General features: G+C 40.7%; 1 protein-coding gene across 23 annotated transcripts in view; it reads right to left on the bottom strand.

The window, feature by feature from the left end:
• PSD3 (pleckstrin and Sec7 domain containing 3) overlaps nucleotides 1–24744 on the bottom strand; it is a 588112-nt gene that overhangs the window by 120834 nt on the left and 442534 nt on the right. For all 23 annotated transcript variants that reach the window (XR_011378165.1, XM_008267258.4, XM_051819330.2 and 20 more), the window contains one exon: nucleotides 23463–23506. Coding sequence is in view for 21 of the 23 variants with exons in the window: in XM_008267258.4 (XP_008265480.2) it covers nucleotides 23463–23506 (44 nt within the window). In the remaining 2 variants the exon portion in view is untranslated. The remainder of the gene's footprint in view (nucleotides 1–23462; nucleotides 23507–24744) is intronic.

Here is a 24744-nt window from a genome sequence, read left to right as displayed (position 1 = left end):
GTTCAGCACTGCAGAGTTGGTAGTAAAGGCATGTACCACTTAATCCAATTAATCTATTCCTGAAAATCAGATGTTTGGTTATGAAACACTATGAATCTAGTTGCTAGTATTTAAAAGAGGGAGAGGGTAGCATTGTGTATTACATGTCAATCCTAAATGATTTCCTAAAAAATAGCTAAAGCACTGCCAACATACCTACATATAGATAACAAATGATATAAAATGCTTAAAATAATTACGACCTGTAATAAATCCTTTGTGTGCATCTACACAGCTGCTTTCTACCAGCAACACCGTAGTGCTGTGACATTCTGTAACTTAGAGCACATTTTTCAGAAAGACAGCACATGGATGACTTTCTATTGATTACAGCTGTGGGCCACTTGAAATTGGAGCTACAAACTGTCTTGGGGGATGCAAACTTGAATTCTCTTTCTAGGAATATCAGACAAAAGAAGTTATAGTGTTACACTATCCAGTGTGGTAGCCACATACGGCTACTGAGAACTTTAAATGTGGCTAGTCCAAACTGAGATGTGAAATAAATTGGAAAAAAATACGCATGAAATTCCAGGAGACTTAGAACAACAAAAAAAAAAGCAAAATATCAGTAATCATTTATCCTGTTACATACTATAATAGTTCTGGATTTACAGGAATAAACAAAAACACGCTGTAAAATTCATTTCACCTGCTTTTTACTTTTATAATGTGGCTGCTAAAATTTTTAAATTACATGTTCATTTATTCTGACATTTGAGTATTAAAACTCAAATACATTCTACTAGGAAACAGTAATTGAGAAAATTTTCAACAGAGAATGACACAGGAAAGCCTTGATAAGTGAGAGTTCAAAATATTCAATTCTGTAAAACAAGCTCTTCTGATAGCCTGAAGGTCAGCAAATGACCTTGTCAGGCTCTGGGAGTAAAATCCCATCCTGGCCCAGATGCACATGAGCGCCTCCTGGTGGTGGTTGTCCTGCATCCCTTAAAACAGGTGTGATGGGAGACTTCAGTGTTGTACAAACATCATGGTGTATACTTATATAGATCTACATGGTACAGCCTACTACACACCTAGGCTGAATGGCACAGCCTATGCTGCTTACTTGCAGGACTGGAAGGTGCTCTGGCTGATGAAGGGAGTGGTGAACAAGCAGGGCACTGCTGTGTGGACACCGAGGCCACAGCAAACTTCCCTCACTGACCAGGACACCGCTGTGCAGGGCGCGACTCTTCACGGCACTGTGCTACCCAACCCAGTACAGCACGGACGTCAGCTGCAACACTGTGAGGACTGTCCCTCCTCACTTCTATGATTCCTGACCCGCTCCCCGCTGCTGAGAGCAACCTGTACCAGCTGCTATCTGAGACATGAAATTGGCAGAGTAGGTTATCCATCACCTTGTGCCTGGATTCACATTATTCCTGATTGCAAACTGCAGGGCTTTATCTTGTTTTGTTTTTTACAGACATAAATGGCAGTGCCTCTTACTGAAGAAAAGCTGCTTTAACCATGTATAGGAACAGATATAATTCAATACAACAGTGATTTTTTAAAAATACTTATTTATTTTGAAAGTCAGAGTGTGTGTTTGAGAGAGAGAGATTCCATCTGCTGGTTCACTCTCCAGATGGCTGTAAGAGCCAGCTTTGGGCCAGGCCAAAGCCAGGAGCCAGGAGCTTTATCTGGGTCTCCCATGCCTGTGGCAGGAACCCAAACACTTGGGCCATCTTCCACTGCTTTTCCTAGGCCATTTGCATGGAGCTGGATTGAAAGTGAGGAAGCTGGGATATGAACCAGTGCTCAAATGGGATGTCAGCACTGCAGGTGGCAGCTTTATCCAAAACACCACAAATATGCCACAATACTGGTCCCACGATAGTGATTTTAAAAGAGAACTCCAGGGGCCAGCACTTTAGTTAGTAGGTAAAGCCTGCAGTGCTGGCATCCCATATGGGTGCCAGTTTGAGTCCCGGCTGCTCCACTTCTGATCCAGCTCTCTGCTATGGTCTGAGAAAGCAGTAGAAGATGGCCCAAGTCCTTGGGCCCCTGTATCTGCATGGGAGACCCGGAAGAAGCTCCTGGCTCCTGGCTTCAGACTGGTGTCACTCCAGCCCTTGCAGCCATCTGGGGAGTAAACCAGCGTATAGAAGACCTCTCTCTCTCTCTCTTTGCCTCTGCCTCCCAATAACACTGTCTTTCAAATAAATAAATAAATCTTAAAAAAGAGAGAGAAAACTCCATAAAATATGGAAACAGCCCATGTCACCAGGACTTCTCTGAATAACTGAACAACTGAGGCATTTTTGGGATGATGATAAATATGATTTTGTTAAATAAAAGAGACACAACAGGGCTCTCTGCCTTGTTTGTAAAAGGAATGATTCACCCATGAATATATTTGAAGAGACTCCTAAGAGAGTATTGTCTACTGAGATTCCAATGATCTCAACACCTTATAACCTAAGAAATTCCTCAAGACATTCTTCACAGTACCAACAGAGAACTGCGTAATGCCCTGCCTGACAGTGCGGCCATTTCGGGAATGACAAAGTTCTAGTGCTGGCAGCAGGTAAGCTTTCTATTTCTCTGTTGTGTCCTAAAAGCAGCTATAAATCACAGATTTCCTGAGGCCTGAACTACTTAAAACAGGTGATTTATTTTTGAAATTTTATATATTTAGTTAGCTTATTTGAAGGGCAGAGAGACCGATAAAGGCAGAATTCCCATCCATGGGTCTGACTCCTCCAAACGCCCACAACAAGCTGGAGTTGGACCAGGGCAAAGCCAGGAACTGGGATTTCAATTCAGTTCTCCCACATGGGTGACAGGCACCCAACTACCTGTGTACTTGTTGTTGACTCCCCAGGTACACAATAACAGGAAGCTGAGCAGAGCCGGAACTCAAATCCAGACACTCTGATATGGAATGTGGGCATCCCAAGCAGTGCTTTAACTGCTGTGCCAAATACTCATCCCTGGTGGATTTATACTTTTAAGCAGAAAAATTAGATAAAGAATTTTAAAAAATCTCCTGGATTCTTATATTTCACTGGAATTCTAGAAAGAATAGAAAAAAACCTACTACTTCCTAAAATTCATGAAAAGTCAGCATTGTTAAGTTGACATAGTCACAGATCACATTGTGAAGTACCTCATTTTGCTAAATATCAGTGGGTTTCAGCTCCACCCAGGTTGTTACACTTGCACCAAACTTGTAATATGGAATGCAAACATTCAACTCAAATACAAATTCATGGACCGGTTTTATGCATGTATGCATATGGGGGTGTTAAGTAGTTGAAAAGGTAATGAAAAGATTTTCCATAGAAGAGCTGCATACTACTCAAGATGAATCCTATGCAAAATCATCACTGAGGGGCCAGTGCTGTGGCCCAGTGGGTTAATCCTCTGCCTGAAGGGCCGGCATCCCATATGGGCGCTGGTTCGAGCCCCGGCTGCTCCACTTCCGATCCAGCTCTCTGCTGTGACCTGGGAAAGCAGTGGAAGATGACCCAAGTCCTTGGTTCCCTGCACCTGCATGGGAGACTCGAAAGAATCTCCTGGCTCCTGGCTTCGGATCGGCATAGCTCCAGCTGTTGCTGCCCTCTGGGAGTGAACTAGCGGATGGAAAACCTCTCTCTCTTTCTCTGCCTCTCTGTAACTCAGCCTTTCAAATAAATAAATAAATAAATATTTTTAAAAAAAGTTAAGAAAACAAAGTCATCCCTGAGATGTGATACTGGAGCTGGACAATCAAGGAGAAGGCCAAGGTCACAGGGCAGAAAAGGAGAAAGTGTAGTTCTAGATATGTGCATTTATACATATGTGCATTTCCCTTCTTTTTTCAAATGCGGTAAAATATATACACAATTTGCTGTTTTGGCCAGAATTATTGTTTTGTTGATTAATGCTTTTAATTCCCTATTTTCAATTTCATTGATTTCTGCCCTAATTTTTATTTCTTCCCTTTTGCTTACTTTGGATTTAAATTGCTCTTCATTTTCTAGTTTCCAAAGGAGGAAGCTTTATATTATTGATTTGAGATCTCTCTTTTCTGGTATAGCATCAAATGCTAGAATTTAAGGAGTGCTTTCACTGTCTCTGACAAGTTGTAAGTTGTGTTTTCATTTTCATTTAAAGTATTTTTTCTCTTCAGAGTCCTTCTTTGACCTATGTGCTATTTAACAGTATGTTACTTAATCTCAAGAGCTTGAGGATGTTTTGGTTTTCTAGTATTATTGGTTTCTAAGTTAAACCGCTTGGGCTCTGAGTATCTATACAAGTATTATTGTTGTTGTTTTTTTTTTAATTTAATGAATATAAATTTCCAAAGTACGACTCATGGGTTACAATGGCTTCCCCCCCCATACCGTCCCTCCCACCCACTACCCTCCCCTTTCCCATTCCCTCTCCCCTTCCATTCACATCAAGATTCATTTTCGATTATCTTAATATACAGAAGATCAGCTTAGTATACCTTAAATAAGTATTTCAACAGTTTGCTCCCACACAGAAACATAAAGTGAAAAATAATAGATGATTTTTTTTAAATGATGATGAAATCAGATCAGACCTATTGTCATATCCCAGTGAGAGTCAAGTTGGGAGTTGATAATTTCTTTTTTTTTTTTTTTTTTTTTTTTTACAGAAGATCAGTTTAGTGTACATTAAGTAAAGATTTCAATCGTTTGCACCCCCACAGAAACACAAAGTGAAATATACTGTTTGAGTACTCGTTATAGCATTAAGCCTCAGTGTACAGCACGTTAAGGACAGAGATCCTACATGAGGAGTAAGTGCACAGTGACTCCTGTTGTTGACTTTACAAATTGACACTCCTGTTTATGGCATCAGTAATCTCCCTATGCACCAGTTATGAGTTTCCAAGGCTATGGAAGCCCCTTGAGTTCTCCGATTCTTATTTTGTTTAGACACGGTCATAGTCAAAGTGGAGGTTCTCTCCTCCCTTCAGAGAAAGGCACCTCCCTCTTTGAAGACCTGTTCTTTCCACTGGGATCTCACTCACAGAGATCTTTTTGCCAGAGTGTCTTGGCTTTCCATGCCTGAAATACTCTCATGGGCTTTTCAGCCAGATCCGAGTGCCTTTAGGGCTGATTCTGAGGCCAGAGTGCTATTTAGGACATCCGCCATTCTATGAGTCTGCTGAGTATCTCACTTCCCATGTTGGATCACTCCCCCCTTTATTTATTCTATCGGTTGGTGTTAGCAGATACTAGACTTGTTTATGTGCTCCCTTTGACTCTTAGTCCTTTCATTATGATCAATTGTGAACTGAAATTGATCACTTGGAATAGTGAGATGGCATTGGCACATGCCACCTTGATGGGATTGAATTGGAATCCCCTGGTATGTTTCCAACTCTACCAATTGGGGCAAGTCAGCTAAGATGTGTGTCGCTCCCCCTCTTCATGGAGGAACGACACAGGACCCTGCACTGTTCTTCGGTCTGCTCGGCCCTCCGCGGGTTTGCTGCTGGTTCTTCCCGGGTTGGCTACCGTCCCTTCCACCTCCGTGGAAGGGCGGTTCCCCCTGCCACATTCCCCACTTCCGCGGGGGAGCGGCACACCACCAGCCGGCTCTCTCGGGGGCTGCACAGGTGTTCCTTCAGATAGATGTTCCCCTTAGATGTTCCTGGTGCATGCCGTCTCTCTCCTCCTTTATAGTCCTCCTCCGCCAATCCCAACTCGGCTGCCCACACGCCGAGTACACTGCTCTCCTCCAATCAGGAGCAGGATCAGCTCCTGGAGGTCATCACTCAAGTTGGCAAGAGGCAGCTGCGTAGAAGCTGTTTTCTCCTCTCCCAGCGCCATATTGTGGGAGAGCAGATGCATAGAATAAGTCTTAATTCCAGTAACTTAGTCCAGTCCGAGTTGCTCCCCACAATGTGTTTCATGGCCCAGAGTGTGAATGTTTCGCATGACCTTGTGAAGGATGTGTATTCTGTTGTTGTTGGTTGAGGCTGTCCACAGATGTCAACCACATCCCGTTGATTGATGGTGCTGTCCAATTTAACTATATTCTGACTGTGTGATTGTTGGGTCAGTCTGTGTCTGCTAGAGAGGTTTTTAAGTCTACAGCAGTGAATTTATATCTGTTTCTCTTTGCAGTTTTTTTAAAGATGTATTTATTTATTTGAAAGATAGAGTTACAGAGAGGCAGAGGCAGAGACAGAGAGAGAGGTCTTCCATTCACTGGTTCACTCCCTAAATGGCCGCAATGGCCTGAACTGAGCTGATCCAAAGCCAGGAGCCAGGAGCTTCTTCTGGGTCTCCCATGCAGGTGCAGGGGCCCAAGGACTCGGGCCATCTTCCACTGTTTTCCCAGGCCATAGCAGAGAGCTGGATCAGAGGTGGAGCAGCTGGGACTTGAACTGGTGCTCATCTGGGATGCCGACACCAGAGTGCTGGCCCCTAGTTATGTGTTTTTTAAGCTATTCAATTTGTGCCATTTTGTTCCAACAGCCATAGGAACCTAACATACCCTGATGCTACTGCTACTTCACCACTTCACAATTCAAATTAATTTTTTCACTTCTGCAGATTACAGTGTGTCCTACGGAAGATAAAGCAAGACACCTGGGTCTGTCCCTATCCTGGGGCCAAGAGTAAGCGATGGCACATCTCTAGGTTTTGGTGTCTGTGCCAACAGAATTTAGGCATTGGTCTAAGTCAGTAAATACAAGCCACATGAAAGCTGTCCAGGAACTGGGCCCCCAGGGTGAGCAGAAAAGTTTCTGGAACCCCCAGTCATTTTCAAGAAAATAGTTCTCAAAAAATGTTGGTGTCTTAAATCCTGTTCAGCTCTCCTATTCTATGACTGTACATCTCTGTAGATACAGATGAAAGCATGAACAAAAGATCAGGAAATGTCATGTGTCCCCTAACCATCCCAGCAAAAATGCTGTAAAAAAGAGCCTCTTCCCTTGGATCCAGCACGTGTACTGCCAGCCTTACCACACAAGCCTCCATGACAATAGAACTGAGTCCATGTTTACATCTGGAGAGAGGGCTGGAGAGGCAGCTGCTGTCCTTGCCTGCCTATGTAGGGGAACAGAAGTAATCGGCCCAACTGATCCACCTTGGAGTGTCTCCACTGGCCCCAGTTCCTCACCCGTGTCAAACAAAGCACCATCACTTTTGCCATACTTGGTGGAAGTAGCGCTCCCTTCTGCTCTTTGGTTCTTTTTTTTAGCTCATAATCATTAGGTTGGGTGAACTCAACAGGCCTAGGTCTCTACTGAATTCTTCAATCTAACTTTCCAAGGATGAGCCATGCACTCTGATGCTCGACTTCACTTGACTTGGTGCCCCGTTCCATGTATGCTCTAACCAGGATATTAAAGAAGGGTATGAGGTATGAACCAGGTACTGGACTCTACTCTGAACCACCAATCATTATTATGGTCATCATAATTTAATCTCTTTACCACACAATTCCCTGAAAAGTTAGATGTTACCACTTTAATAAAATGGTCCAGATGGCTGGAAGAATCCATGAAGGCTGAACCTGGGGTAAGTGCCTACTGACAGGACTCCCTGGGATGCCTCCAATTCAGAACATTCGAAAGGCCCTGTATCACCCATCGAAATGCCTGGGGAGCACTGTGGGCAGCAGGAGGCTAAGCCTCTGCTCTCTGCTCTCCTCCATGAAGAAAATAGTACCCTTCCAGGTAACAGAGAAGGATTAACAGTGATCAATAAGGAACTCTTAAGTTGCTGAACACTGTGGGAGGCAGTGGCCATATAATGATGAGTAAGACCCTTTGAGGGAGTTAAAATCCACTGGTGAAAACACATACACAAAATAATGGGTAATATATTTTAAATATAATATTGTAGTATGTCCCTCAAAAGAGGATCAGAGCAGTGTAGGATCACAGAGGAGGGAAGATGCCATGACAAATATGCTGAATTGCAAGCACAAGAAAACTCTGGGTGACAGAAACATGGTGATAGATTGTGGTGGTATTGAAGCAACTTGGTAAATTTACAGAAAGCCATAGAAGTATACACTTCAGTAAGTAAGTTTTATGTTACACAAATTATACCTCAATAAAACTGTTAAAAAATAAGCATGGTAGTTGAATGTAAAAGCAGAACACTAAGTTGGAAGAATAAGCATGTGAAAAATGTGCTGACTTATTATGGGGTTTCTAGTATACCATACAGTATTATGCCAAGAGGCAGGATGAGTTTAAAAAGGAACTGTCTTTGTCACTTACCAAAAATAAATCATGTACTTAAATTTTAGAAATCTTCTGAAAATAGGAAAAAGAGCTGATTTTCTAAAAATACCCTATTTTGACACAGGGATCTTAAATGTAAAAAAGAGACTAAGCTTTTGTTAAAAAGTGTTAAGCTCTGTCTCTAGCCCTTTAATTCTAAAAAGAATGTCTTCCGATGTGAGGATGATGTGGGCTAGTAAACTGGCTTTCCAAATACAAGAAGTGCCTGAATGTACAATTAATCTACTATGCTGCCCAAATTTAGAAATGCTTAACTGCAGGTGTCAAGGTGGTTTACAAACAGTTTTGAGAAACATTAGGGTCAAGCCAGATATTACATGATTATGTGTTTCCAAAAAAATTATTTATTTATTTGAAAGGGAAAATGAGAGAGAGAGAGAGACAGAGAGAGAGAGAGAGAGAGAGAGAGAGAGAGAGAGATCTACTTGCAGGTTTATTCCCCAAATGGCCGCATGGCTGCGTGTAGGTCAGGCTGAAGCCAGGAGCCTTGTACTCCATCTGGGACTCTCATGTAGGTGGCAGGGGGCCACGAAATCAGGCCCTCATCCACTACCTTCCCAGGCACGTTACCAGGGGGCGCTCTGTTACTGGATGCCAGTGTTGCAAGTGGCAGCTTAATTCACTATTCCACAAGGCTGGCCCCTTTACTGGGAAATTTTTAATGGGCAAATAGAAGTAATTTCTTGGTTAATTAAACTTTTCTCACCTTCGAAAAATGCACATATGTGTGCATATTAAAATGTCCAAATACACAAATGCTGAATGAAATTCACTATTGTCCAAAATGTTCAAGCACAGTATTAGGCATGGCATGCATATTATAAAGCATTCAGAAATTATATTTATTGCATTTCTTCTTATATCATTCTTTAACAAACCTCAAAGCCTGAGCAACTGATACAGATGACAATAAAATTGTAAATGATCAGCATATTAGGAAAAACACTTTCTTTATATCCCAGCTTCCATAATTCTTTGCACCTCAGTGATTCTAAAATTGCTTTAGGACAAGTAGGCTACTAACATAATTGTATTCCATCTGCTCACCAACCTGTCTACTCTGCATATTCTGAAGTTGAAGATAATGTGAGGCAGAGATAGCATCTGAAAGCACACCACTTTCACCATCATCTTCACGGACATCAGGTGGTGTTCTCAAAAAAATCTTTAAAAAATCAAAAATCCACCTCAATCACATCACCGAGAGAGACGCCACTTACACGTCAGTCAACTCACTGTCAGTTTGTTTCTTAATTTGCCCTTTTAAAGGCAAGAACTATATAGCAAATTTTTCCCATTTCCAATATACCTGGGCTTGCTATCCTTGCGACAGCTGAAAAAATCAGGTACAGATTAAATGTTAAGTGTGAGCTACAATTCAGGTTCTTAATAAAATTACATTTCACAGAGCTATGTGACACTGAAACTATCCTTCCTTTAAACACCACAATCCAGGAGATTGATCCATGTTCAGTATCACTCTAGCTAACAAATTTTAAAGTGATATCAATTTATTACCTCAAAATCTCCTTCAAGTTAGTGTCAAGTTTTCAACTATGGAATGTTTTCTGTTTCTTTTTTTCCCTTATATTCAATGTACATTCACTGAATTTATATAGATCAAAACAATAATATAAGATAGATTTATTCTTTTTTTTTTTTTTTTTTTTTGACAGGCAGAGTGGACAGTGAGAGAGAGACAGAGAGAAAGGTCTTCCTTTTCCGTTGGTTCACCCCACAATGGCCGCTCCAGTGGCGCACTGCGCCGATCTGAAGCCAGGAGCCAGGTGCCTTCTGCTGGTCTCTCATGTGGGTGCAGGGCCCAAGGACTTGGGCCATCCTCCACTGCCTTCCCAGGCCACAGCAGAGAGCTGGCCTGGAAGAGGGGCAACCGGGACAGAATCCGGCACCCCGACCGGGACTAGAATCCAGCGTGCCGGTGCCGCAGGCAGAGGATTAGCCTATTGAGTCGCGGCACCGGCCATAGATTGACTCTTAATCTTCATATATATATATGACAATTTATGACAATATTAACACTAGAATTACATTTTACCAGGAATCTATCATGATGTGGTATCTGCTAAGTTAGGAATGAGTACAGTCCAGCAAGCAGCAGTGACAGTGAGAATGTTAATTCTCATACTAGCATTTCAAGGAGGCACAATGCTAACTAGAAAATATGTTTAATAGCATAAGCATCACAACTGAAGAGCTGGGTTTTATCCCTTCTTTATAGTCAAGTCTCTTACAAATGATTTATATGGAATAATTTTATTAATGTTACCAATGCCTGCTAAAGCCAATATTCCTACCTCTCTCTCCACTGAAGTTAACCTTTGTCTATATATTGGCTAAATTTATTGTATCTACAATCATAGGCCGGCTCAGAGTCACTTCTCTTTGCCTTAGTTTTTTTTAAAACCGCTCTTCTCTTCCTTTCCCTTCCCTTTCCTCCCCTCTCCTCCCCTTCCCTCCCCCCCCCTTTTTTTTCTTTCAAAGACAGATGACAGAGAGGGGAAGAGACAGGGAGAAAGAGAGGGAGAGAGGGAGGGAGGGGTGAAGGAGGAGGGAAAGAGAGAGAAAAAGAGAGTTTGATTTTTCCATTCCCTGTTCACTCTCTAAGTGTCCATAACAGTGCAGTAACTGGGTCTAAGCTAAGCCACAGCCAACGCTCAGAACTCTAGGTCTCCCATATGGGCGGCAGGGACGCAAGTGCTGGGGCCATCAGGTGTTTGCTTCCCTGGCATATTAGCTGGAAGCTGGATTGGAAGTAGATTAGCTGAGACTTCAACAGGCACTCTAACATGGGATGTGAGTGTCCCAAGTGGCAATTTAACTTGCTTAGTTTTCTCACTAATTATTATTTCCGATCTGCAGGTGGCTATTTTGAAATTTAATAAAAATTACTTTGTTTCAAAGAATTCACATAATTGCAACAATCCAAAATAATGCGTTTGCAATGAATATTATTCAGCCACAAAAAGAATGAACTTCTGACATTTGCAGCAAAGTGAACGAAACTGGAGGGTGTGGTCAGTGAGATAAACCTAACACAGAAAGACAACTACTATGTGTTCTCCCTCATAGGTGGCAGCTAAAAAAACAAAACACAACAACACAGCGACATCTGAACACAGAATGGTGATGCTTAGCGCCTAGGATAGGGGATTAGGGAATCTGGAAAACGGGCACCAAACCAGTCAGATGGAAGAAAGAAATTTCCAGTGTTGTACAGCACAGTATGGGGAGACTACAATTCACAATAACCTAAGAGATACCATAACGAACAAATAGAAGAAAGAAGTTCCAGATCTCCATCACTAAAGTAATGTCAAAGAACGGGAAATGTTAACTATACAAAGTTGATCAGGACACATTGCGTACATATTGAAATACCACAATATAGTCCTTAAATATGTATTTTATTGTTAATCAGAAGAGGAAGAAAAGAAACGTGTTTGACAATGAGTTGGAGAATTTCCCTCCATTTACCTGAATCTACTACTAAAAAACATTATTCTAACAATTTTATGTATCAAGATTTACCTCAGCATTAATAAAAGAAACATATTAAAGTTACCCAACTTAATAACTCATTGCAAAAAAAGGAATTAGCATAAGTTATCTTTTTTATGGAAATAAAACTATTTAACCTTCAAGTAAAAAATATTTTCAGTAAGACTAGTAAGTTCCCTTTTCTGTAGGGTGTAAGTTCAAATCCAAAACACACACACAAGTAATTTCAGTGTTTCTTACTGGAGAATTCTAATGCTGGAAAATAACGTCAAGGAGAATTATCACAAGGAGAAAGGGATTTAAAACACTGAAAAGGTGGGGCAGGTTGCTTGACCTAGCAGCTAAGCCACGACTGGAAGTTAGGCCACCCACATCCCACACTGGGAATGCCTGGGTTTAAGTTCCTGCCCCACTCCTGAGTCCAGCTTCCTGCTGATGGTGCGCCCTGGGAGGCAGCAGGTGATGGATGGCTCAAGTGCTTGTGTCCCTGCCACTCACATGGAAGACCTAGACCGAGTTCCTGGATCCTGGGCATTTGGGGTAAACCAGTGGACAGGAGCTCTTTATCTTTGTCTCTGCTCTCTGTCTGCCTCTGAAATGAACTAGATACAAAAATATCTTCTTTAAAAAATAAATAAAAAGACAACAAATTATATTCATAAGGTAAAGGAGACACAAGTAAATCAGTCAAAATTAAGAAAAAAACTAGGGTGAGAATAAAACTATTTGTCCTGTAGAGATAGTCATTTTCTATAGAACAACAGGAGACTATATTTTAATTAATATGTATTACTACCTAAAATAAAATTAGAATCAGTACTGAGGTTAGTAAAATACAAATCAAAGAACGACAGTACAAGAATTCTAGCAGATGCTTTTCTTAGAGCCCACATAACAGACTTGTGAAGCACAGCGGTTATGAAACCAGCCCCTAGCCCCAGTGCCTTTGCCATGGACTTGAACAGGCCTGTCTCTCTCCTTTCGCCTCGGCTCCTGTGTCCTTTACTTTGATGACTACAGGTTAACATCCTGCTAAAAATTAACTCAATAAACTACGGGTGTAGACACGGCTCAGGTGGCCGCACAACCCGGTCACAAGACTCAGAATGTAATGGTCACCTCTCTAACATCCTGAAGCATGACACTATTTTGAGAGGCTTCACAGGAACTCCAGGCCCTGTTCCAACAAAGCAATAACTGATCTACCCTTTAGTCCAGATCTAATGGAGCCCACTTAGCGATCACAGCACTTTCGGAAGAACAAGGTCTCCTATCACTGACCAAAGGAAGGTCACAAGCCCTAGGCATGAAACAGAGACCCATACAAGAGCTGATTGAGCTGATTACCACTGTTCAACCCCAACTTCAATCTGAAAGATTCTATACTCTTAGTCCTCTGGGGAGTCTTGGAATTCAGTGATAACTGCCTGACTCCTGGGTCTGTGTATTGCAAAATAACTTCCCATTTTCTTCCACCATCTCAGCGTCAGTAATTGGCCAGCTGTGTGTGAGGTGAGTGGACCTAGGTTTTTGGGTGGGAAGGAGGGAGTTCTTCAACAGTTATCAATTTCAGATCTAGACCTTTCAACTGGTTAAAGAATTAAACTGTCCACACAAAAAGAGTAGTGAGTAGTCAACCCACTGCCTTTCCTATCACTCCCTAATAATACATATAGACTCACATGCTCACACATACAGTCTTAAACATAACGGTAAAGAAGTGGGAGGAAATCCTTGGAAAGTTTTCTCTACTTGGGAATTTCAACAAATCAGTTAATAAACAGGCAGCTGGTTTTTGGTCCTGGAAAAACCAGCCATGATTAAAGTTCACAGCAAAGAAATTATAAAGAAGTCAAACAAGGAACTACTGGTATTTAAAACTACATTTTCTAAACCTCAGGCCACCATAACACGATCAGACCAGGACAGAAAGATCCTAATGGCCACCACCCCCCTAATTAACCAGGACCATTCAGTGTGTGAGGGCAGGCAGGGAGTCATTTCACTTAAAGGAAAGGTAAGCACGGTTTTAACACTGCTCTTGTTACAAATTCAGCTGTCTGTGAGGGAAGGCTGTGAAAGGCTTATGCAAAGAACCAATGTGACAAAGGATAAGCAGGTCAATGTATCTGTGACTCAAACACTGAGGGGCAGAGGGAAGGGGGCAGGGACCCTGCAGGTCATTAATCTAGGGTTAGGGAGATTGAGATTCCCCAGTACTGTTGTACAGTGACAGCAATAAACACGGAGGTCAATGCAGGAAGACAACTGTGCTTGGGAGGCAGGTGAGACCCACCTGGCTGGCCAGAACGCGCGCCCTCCATGCCAGATGTGTAACAGTATACCTGAAGCCATCCAGCTAGCATGCAGGCCACATACATGAACACAGTTGAGAGCCACTAGGATGGGAACCATTTCGTTCTCAAATAGAACATTTTTTTTCTCTTCTTCCCATTATTGATAGTTCAGAACGAGAGATTTCTCCTCCCCAAGGGGTCAAAAGGTACCTAAGTATATAACTGTGAGTGGAAACAGGATAAAAATAGCTAAAGACAATGTTTCCATTTTCACCTCTGAGTTTTTAATATAAAAGTAAGAACATAAAACAGTAATGCAAATCAAAATGTTTTGGTGAACAAGTTTCAGTAGCTCAATTTTTAACAATTATAAATAAATTTTATGTTTTTCTGGGTAATGCTCACACTTGGATTGTTTCAAAAACAGATTTCTTATTTATTTATGTAATGATTTATTAATTTGAAAGGCAGAGTTAGAAAGAGATAGAGACATGTCAAGATCAAGATCTTCCAACTGCTGGTTCACTCCCTTAAATGGCTACTAGGGCCAGGGCTGGGCCAGGCTAAAGCCAGTAGCTTCATCTGGGTCTCCCATGTGGCTGCAGTGGGCCATCTTCCGCTTTTTCAGATGCATTAGCAGGGAGCTGGATCAGAAGTGGAGCAGCCCAGACTTGAACCCACTTGGCCATGTGAGATGGTGGCATTGTAGATTGCAGGCAGCATCTTGACTCACTATGCCACAACACTGCCTCCAAAACGTATGTCTTACTGATGGCAACTAAATGGTATTTGTAGCATTTTTATCACACAGTAGATCCCACCCTGTCACTATAGTTTTCTGAGTTGTGTGACATGTTTTCAACATTTACTTCATTTTTCTTACAAGTTTGCTATTAAAATACATTAAACTACTTTAAAAAGATAGAAAGATAAGACCATTAATGTTCCTAATATTACATCTATTTTATTTTGCCATTTCTGTAAATTACTATATTCTTTGAAGATCTTCATAGTTCATACAACCATTACTTTAAATAACTCTAATAGAAGTTAAAAGCTCCCATTTCAATGACTTACCTCATCCTACCTCATCCCAATAAAAGAGAATGACTCCCTTTTTATGTTTTTTAAGATTTTTACTTGTAATTTTAATTAGTTTTATATATATTTATACATATATATAAATATAAGATTTTATATATAAGATTTATTTATTTGAAAGAGAGAGAGAGATTAGCTTGCTGGTTCACTCCCCAGATTGTTGTAATAGCCAGGGCAGGACCAGGCTGAAGCCAGGAGCCAGGATCTTCTTCTGGGTCTCCCAGGTGAGTATACAGGGCCAAGCCACTTTGGCCATCATCTGCTGCTTTCCCGGGCACATTAACAGGGAGCCAGATCGAAGGTGGAGCAGCGGGGACTCAGACCTGCACCCATACGGGATGCCAGTGCAGCGACTTAATCTGCTGCACCACAGCACTTGGCTCCTTTAAATTAGTTTTTAACAGATTCAATATAGTTCATAGATATAATTCTAAGAATATAATGATATTCCCTTCTTCCCTCCCTCTCCCTTTCTTTTTTTAGTTCTTGAGATAACATATTCTAAATTTACAATACAGCAAAAAGGCGTAATGCTTTACCAGATTAGGAGTTTTAACAAGTGAAAAGCAAAAAGACTTTAGTTTAGTGGGAATATAGACAACTGCTATAGCAATAACTGAATGGAAAAAATGACCATTTCACCCATATACAGTAAATTCACAGATCATTTAACTATAGTAGTATACCATTCTTAACCATCGGTTCCACAAAGGTATAAAACAAAGTTGTATAAACCAATATGTACAGCAATATTGATACACACACAGGCATTTCTTTCCTTTCTTTTCCTAAATTCTTTTTCTTCTTTTAAAATTTTAGCTCTCATATATTAGGGAGAACATGCAGTATTTGTCTTTCTTGGTCAGGCCTATTTCACTCAAGGTGATGTCCTCCAGTTGCATCCATTTGGATGCAAATGGTCGAATTTCATCCTTTTTATAGCTGAGTAACATCCCACTGTGCATATATACCACATTTTACCCATTCATCTGATGTTGGACACCTTGACTGGTTCCAAATTTTGGCTGTTATGAACAGCGCTGCTATAAACATGGTGGAACAATATCTGATAACTGTGTTCATGTCTTTTGGGTCTATACCCCGTAGTGGGATTGCTGGATCATATGGCAAGTCTATTTCTAGTTTGAAAAGAAATCTCTATACTGTGTTCCACAGTGGCTGCACTAATTTACATTACCACCAACAGTGTCTAACAGTTCCCCTTTCTCCACATTCTCACCAGCATTTGTTACTTTCTGTGTTTTAGATTTTAGCTATCTGACAGGGGTAGAGTGGTTTTAATTTATGTTTTCGTGAAGGCTAGCAATGCTGAGCATTTTTTCATATATTTGTTGGCCGTTTGTATTCCTTCTTTTGAAAACTGTTGAGGTCTTTTGCCCACTTCTTAACTGGACTGGTAGTTTTTCTGTTGCTGAGGTTTTTTTAAGTCACTGATACATTGAGGATATTAATCCTTTGTCAGATAGGTAAGCTTGCAAATATTTTTTTCCTGTTCTGCTGGATATCTCGTCATTCTATTCACTGCTTTCTTTGCTGTGTAGAAGCTTCTGAGTTTGACATAATCCCATTTATTTAGCTTTGCTTTTGTTGCCTGTGCTTTGAGGGTCTTGTCCAAGAAATCATCCCCTACACCAATGTTTTGGAACATTTTCCCTCTATTTTCTTCCAGAAACTTCGTAGTCCTAGGTCTTAAATTTAGGTCTTTCATTCATCTTGAGTTGATTTTTGTATATGGTGAGAGGTATGGATCAAGTTTCATTCTTCTACATAGATACATCTTGTTTTGCCAGCACCATTTGTTGAAGAGATAATCCTATTCCACTGTATGGTCTGAATACTTTTGTCAAAAATCAGTTGGAGTTGGCTGTTTGTATGTGGATTAATTTCTGGTTTCTCTGATCTGTTCCATTGTTCTACGTAGCAGCTTTTATGCCAGTACCAGGATGTTTTAATTATTATAGCTTTGTAGTACGCTTTGAAGTCAGGTATTGTGATGCTTCCAGCAAAATTTTTCTTGCTCACGATCACCTTGGTATTCTGGATGAATACCAAAACTTCCCTTTTAAAAAGTCTTAGATGATAAATTTTCTTAAGACCAAAGAAAATGCTCTAATGCCCTGTATACTTCTGTTCTCCTGAAGTTTCAAGCACCCTGCACAGTACAAAGCCGTTACTGCTGCTTTGTGAACAGTGAATAATTGAGCAATGTAACTTGGAAAGAGAAATGGTAATTGTCCTGCAGGAGATAGCCAGGATCATCCACAAGTCAGGTTGACTCACTGCACTTCTCACTACAATTTTCATCTCTGCAAAGTCCTTCCTCTCCCTCACCTCTGTTGTGTTCTCATTAGACCCAGACCTATGTCTTATTCATGTCTATATTGAGGGCATGACATGGGGCCAGACACAGAAAAATCTGCTTAAAGTTTGCTAAAATAAATGAATGAACGATCCTTTCAATCTCAACTTGCTTGGGGGAAAAACACTAGTAATTCTAGGAGCATCTCATGAGCCTTAACAAATTGTTATAAAACTCTCTTGATTTGCATTGTATCAAAGCATGACATAGAAATATTCAGACATGATCCTTGCTATGTGTGGCTCCAGAGAAGCCTCGGTGCTGTCACAGGGGACCCATGACCTCAAGGAAAACAAATTCTGGCTTTATGCCTATACCTGAACGCTCCCTGACTTCATTTTCTTCATATATGAAATGACAGCATTGGACTAAATCTATCATTTTTTTAAAAAACTCTAAGTACAGATGCTTTTAAAAAAGAAATATTAAGTATATATTTTCAAAAAAGATGAGCTGCTTTGGTCAGGTAAAAGAGGCACAACGTTTGCAGGAAGCATAACTGGGCCCCCATCATCTTCCCCTTCCTCTCACTCCACCACCAGTAAGCCCTGGAACCTTAGGACTCCATGGAACCCAATCAGAGGATCAGTTAAGCAAAAACCTCTAAGATCTTTCTATTTATACTATTCCATGATGCTGTAATTTACTTTGTAGAACCTAAGTTTCTAAAATCAATATCAAGATACTGTCCACACCAGCATGCATTGTCTCACAATGGTTGAGGCTTCACCATCTTTTCTGTGACTGTGTTCTACACTACACAATTATAGGTCCATCTTTTAATAAATGCAGTGCCTTGCACTATCGTTAACATCCTTCATCCTTTCCATGGCCTTTTATGGACGTTTCTTTACAGGTAAGCAGCATGATCAATAAAGGAAGGCATAAATGGGGCAAATCCAGAACTAATCATTTCTTTAAAGAGCCTAGATAGCCCATTACTACAAATCATTGTCGGGGAAGTAGAAACCAATGGTGTCATAAGATAAAGTAAAATGGATGTTGGAGGGCTGAGATTAGTTTTGGTTGATGAGATAAAAAATCCCAGGAGCAGGTATTTAAATGAACTGGGCTGCAAAGGGTGGGAGGCTTTGACCCCAAAGGGATGGTAAGGCATACGTTCCAAGCACATGGCAGTCATCTCATGGACACTGCAAAAATGGAGGAAGCCATGGAAAAAAAGTAGGGATCTGTACTAGTGGCAGCCCAGCTGAGATGAGGGCTGTGCCGGGGCTGGTGTGTGGTGCAGAGGGGTAAGCCTCTGCCTATGACGCCAGCATCCCCATAACACAGTGCTGGTTTGAGTCCAGGCTATTCTGTGCTTCAATTTCCTACTAATGAGTGTGGAAAGGCAGTGGAAGATGGCCCAAGTACTTGAACCCCTGCTACCCATGTGGGAAAACTGGATGGAGTTCCAGGCCGCTGGCTACAGTCTGACCCAGCCCTGGCTGTTGTGTTCATTTGGGGAGTGAACCAGTGGATGGAAGATCTCTCTCTCTCTCTCTCTCTCTCTCTACTTCTTTCTCCCTCTTCTCCACCCCCAATCTCTTCCCCTCTTTCTCTAATGCTCTGCCTTTCGCATAATAAATAAATAAATAAATAAATCTTTTTTAAAAGAGAAAGGATTGCTGTGTGAAGGTGGTAATGGGGAATAAAACAGATTACCAGCACAATACCCAAGGGCCCAGTAGACGTTTCACAGCACAGGAATTTTTCAATAAAGAACCCGGAGATAGAGGCATATATTAGGAAGCAAGAAAGGTATGAGTCCCTGAAGAAAAAACAGTACGCATGGCATCGCGAGTGGGGAGGAGTTTTGTCTGCAGCAGAACAGTGGGGGCACGGGAGAAGTCCAAGATTCTGCAGAAGCTCAAATCCAGATGAGCTGTCATTAGCAGAAACAGAACACTAACAAAGCTGAAAGACAGACGATGAGTGCTAAGTGCTAACAGAAATGTCCTAAAGAAAAATGCACACGCTGGATTAAACCTTGGGGAAGAGGTTAGAGCGATCTATACATCTAGGAAGAATTTTTACAGAGAGAGCACAGGAAGGTTTAAAATGAATGGAATTACTGAGAAAAAGACCATATTGGAGAAGACAATTCTAAGTGTTGTCCTAGGGCGGTACCAACACTAATGGGTAATAGGAGAGCCCAGAAAGCACAGCATCATTAACATTGCATCCATCCCCATGCGCCTTTTATCAAGGAGAAACCTTAGTTCCTGATCTAAAGGGAGACACAAATTACACAGCCGTGTTTGCTAGACAACTCCGGTTTTAGCAGACGTTGGAGGGTGAACCAACGGCCAAAAAGGAAGACCTTTCTCTCTCTGTCTCTCTCACTGTCCACTCTGCCTGTCAAAAAAAAAAAAAAAGTGCTTTATGATCAAAGTGGGGCTCAGTGGCTTATTTGCTTTCTTGTTATTTATTCATTTTAAACAGATTTATGTATTTATTTGAAAGGGAGAGTTACAGAGAAAGAGACAGAGACAGAAAGAGAGAGAGAGAGATCTTCCATCTGCTAGTTAACCCAGATGACCTAACCGTCAGGGCTGGGCCAGACCGAATCCAGGGACCAGGAGCTTCTTCCAGGTCTCCCATGCGTGTGGGAGGGGCCCAAACACTTGGGCCATCTATCACTGCTTTTCCCTGGCACATTAGCAGGGAGCTGGATTGAACTGGACTCAAACCTGCGCCCATAAGTGGATGCCAGCATCACAGGCAGTGGCTTTATCTGCTGCATCACAAAGCCAGCCCCCTTCAATTAATTCATTCATTAGTTAATTATTCACAGATTTATGTATTTGAAAGTCAGAGTTAGAGAAAGAAAGACAGTGATTTAAAAAGTTAGAATATTGGTCCCTTGTTTCCAGTAGAAATTCAAAATGTACATCAAATATGCTAAAGACTGAATAAGCTGGTAATAGAGAAATCTAACTTTTTCTTTGAACCCAGAATTTATTCTGAGACTCATTTGACCCATAAACCGTTTTTGCTTCACACCTGCTGGATACAGAAGTGCTCTTTCTACAGGAAATCAGTTTAGGAAGCACTGATACATACTAAAATTCAGAAATCTACAGAATACTAGCAATGGGAGGGATATATGATCATTCCATCCAATCCCTTCATTTGTAGGTGAAAACGTTAATTATAATACAAACTACTATAGAGCCCTTTTCTTATTCTTGATAGAATGTGGTAGATGCTTTAGTATTTGAATAAGCATATAGATGACAGAGATTAAAAAGGAAAAAGACAAAAAAATACACCAAAAATCTTGGTTAAAAAAAAAAAAAACTGGCCAGCAATGCAGCTTACTAGGCTAATCCTCCGCCTGCAGCATCGGGACCCCGAGTTCTAGTCCCGGTTGCTCCTCTTCCAGTCCAGCTCTCTGCTGTGGCCTGGGAAGGCAGTGGAGGATGGCCCAAGTGCTTGGGCCCTGCACCCCATGGGAGACCAGGAGGAAGCACCTGGCTTCAGATCGGTGCAGCGCACCGGTCACAGTGCGCCAGCCAGGGCAGCCATTTGGGGAGTTAACCAACAGAAGGAAGACCTTTCTCTCTGTCTCTCTGTCTAACTCTGCCTGTCAAAAAACAAAACAAAACAAAACAAAACAAAACAAAACAAAACAAAAACCAAACTTACAGCATTCATTACGAATGGAAGGATAAATTCCTTTACATTTTCTGTTCGACAATGAATCGCAGTGTTACCTATCTTACAGAATAGGAAACTGAGGTCTCCAAGCTAACTTGCCAGTGCCCCAGCCAGTGCCTGACAGAGCTGGAATTCAAATCCAAACCCACCTGACTTCAGTCTGCCTCCTGTAATCTGAGCTACTCCACTCAAACCACAGGAGGAACACCAGGAATCCTATTCTTGGTAAACTTCCACCCCACCCATGGATAGCAATGAGATAAAGCTTTCTTGTACCAAATTCCCACTACCAGGATATATAAGTAAAGCTATAACATATATGTTACAAACATCTGGATTTACAAAAGAGATTTTCAGGAGTATATTTATTGGCTTTGTAAAATAATTTTACAAAGAACCTTCCAAATATTCTCTCTCTCAGTGTGAATATGTTCCTAAGTATTTCATTTTTATTAATTTTTTTCTAAAATGCATACTCTATTTAGGGCAGGCTATATCCTTAACATTTCAGTAAGATTCTATGTATATGTAATTTACACAATTTTTCTAGGAAACCTGTTTTATTCATAAGAGCTAAGTCCAGAGAAAAACGGTTAATTTAGATTTTAGACCATGAATTCCAAACAATCTTACAAGATTTTCCTTGAAATGCTACATTGTCTTTAAATGAATCACATCGCAACTCAGGGGGCTTCCATAGCCTTGGCAGCTCATGACAGGAGCCTAGGGTGATTACTGATGCCATAAACAAGAGTGTCAATTTGTTAAGTCAAAAACAGGAGTCACTGCGCACTTACTCCTCATGTAGGATCTTTGTCCTTAGTGTGCTGTACATTGAGATTTAATGCTATAACTAGTACTCAAACGATATTTTTCACTTTATGTTTCTGTGTGGGAGCAAACTGTTGAAATCTTTACTTAATGTATGCTAAGCTGATCTTCTGTATATAAAGAGAATCGAAAATGAATCTTGATGTGAATGGAAGGTGAGAGGGAGTGGGAAAGGGGAGGGTTGCGGTGGGAGGAACGTTATGGGGGGGAAAGCGATTGCAATCCATAAGCGTACTTTGGAAATTTATATTCATTACATAAAAGTTAAAAAAAATTAAAAAAATTAAGTGAATCACATCAAACATATGACACACACTGGCTGTTACCTACCGATGCAAAATTAAAATCCTAAACTTTGACTCCCTATTTAACAGAATGCCCTATGGCCCTACAATAGTGAAAACAATGTAAGTGGTAATGGTGGCATCTTATTCATTCCAGCATACTGAGAGATGCAGTCTATTACTAAACCACTTTCCTCTACATATGTATGAAAGAACAAGACTTAGCTCCCAAGTTATGATTCTGTGAATTAGCTCACTGTAGAATGCTATGGTAAGACCATCTGGTAAAAAGTCTGATGAATGCTTAATATCCATGAAAATAAAGATGAAATTTACATGTAGTACCAATGAAAATAAAAAGCATTTCACCTAGTTTCTTGATAAGTTGATTAAAAATTTAGTAAAGATTCTTTCCTAATGATGTTTTTAAAAATCATATTTGAACTGCTGTATTGATTAGTGAAAATTTAACAAAAGTGTTATTGGTGGTTTACATAGTTATAATTTATCTGTAATATTTCCCAAAGAAAATTACATCTTGCTGTCAATAAATAGATTCAGAAAACATTATAAACTATACTATTTTAAGAGACCGACAATTACAACGGGATTGTATAAGCGCCTAGAAACTATGAAGGTTAAAAAATATTATTTAATCCATCATTTCTCACAGTTATCAACCCACAGAACATTGTTTCTTTTTGTGCTTAATTCTTAGAATGTACTAGTATGGTTAGTACTACAGGGAACAGGACTAGAAAACCATGATCGATGATGACAGAAGAGAATAAAAATGGTACCAAAACCATCTGTAATGTATTTTGGAATAATGAAATTTTATCAGGAGACTTTCAGAATGCAACTCTTAAAAGGCTATAATAAAAAGAAAATTAATTGCCTACAGGTTCCACAACCTGATGAAAGGCAGAATAGAGGGAGGTGGGACAAACACAAGATGCTCTGGGTTCACCGAGGTTTTATACAGAGTCGGTAAGACTCTTGGTGGCAGTGCATATCTGACCCCTCTCTAACATCACCTCCAGGGCATGAAGGAAGACAGTAAGAAAAAGTGAGTAGTCCACTATTAAAAGGCTGAAATCCGGAGTACTTACACTGCCCATTCAAGCTTCTCATTCTTGATCGAATTGTACAGAGCCTGCAAGGAGAGAAAATACGATCGAGTTATTATTTTCATTCTGCTCCACATTTTGAACTGAACAAAGAACCAGACCCAAGCCACTTGAGTGAGTCAGCAGCAACTCCCTCATAGCCTGGCCATCGTAGCAGGATGGGCCTGAAGCTCCGTGTCAGTAACCCTGCTGGCTCCACAAAGGGTAGGCAAATGAATGTAAGTTAAGCAGTGTTTATGAAACAGATTTTCACAAAGCTAAAAAAAAAAAATACAAAAAAAAACCAAAAACGTCTGTATAAATAAGACACACAGTAAAATATTACATTTCACCACACCAAAATATTAGGATGTAATCAAAATTAGGCTGTACATTCTATTTCTACAGTCTTGTAATATTGCTAATGTGGACACTGGCATACTCATATCATTTTTATTAATGAAATAAATATTATTGTTTTTATGACAACTTAATCAGTAAAATACATGGCAGGGGACTGAGGAAAGGTATGAAAAAGCATTTTGGAGTAGTTTTAAAATTTCTATACCAGTAACTTGAGTGGACTTTATTGTTCTAACACCACAACTCGGCAGTGCAGTTAAGTCAGTAACGAGGGTAGAGAAGATGGGAAACTTGGGAACCTTGTTAACAATACAGACACCATCAGGGCCGCAGAAGACAGCTTCCTGGATCCCAGCGTTACACACAAGTCCTTGTAGTCAACTTGCTGCACTACAATAGCTACCCAAGCAAAAGCCACTACACATCTCTACTTTTTAAATTTAAAATAAGATGTTACAAAGAAAACACAAATGCATTTCTAAGGTACAAAGCACACAACAGCCAATTACATTGAGCAAAAAAGTAACCGCATGTCTAACAACATTATAGTGATGCTGAAGCACTTGGACCTATCAGAGCCTGAAGGTTTAGCAAAGACTTCATTTACTATGAGAGAGCAAAAAGGGGTTCCGACATCTTCCAGCCCCTCGTCTTTAAATGAGGAAAGGCAGGTGCAGAAAGTTGCCCCAGGAGCACAGGAGAGCAGAGGCAGATCTGTCCCACATTCCTATCTTCTGCCTAATAGGTTTCAGCCAAGTGGCCACACATGTATGAGTAGACTGTTCACCAACAGCGAGTTTCCTTTCCAGAAAAACACTTTCAAAGTTAGTATAAGTGTATCTAGGTTACAGATTTCATGTTATTTAAGATTTGCTGGGTGTATCTGTAGCCATGATCTTAAGACGCTATGCAGTTCTCCAAT

Source organism: Oryctolagus cuniculus, chromosome 8 (genome assembly GCF_964237555.1).
Source record: "Oryctolagus cuniculus chromosome 8, mOryCun1.1, whole genome shotgun sequence".
In the NCBI taxonomy this organism is placed as follows: domain Eukaryota; kingdom Metazoa; phylum Chordata; class Mammalia; order Lagomorpha; family Leporidae; genus Oryctolagus; species Oryctolagus cuniculus.
This window is presented reverse-complemented; position numbering and strand designations above follow the sequence as displayed.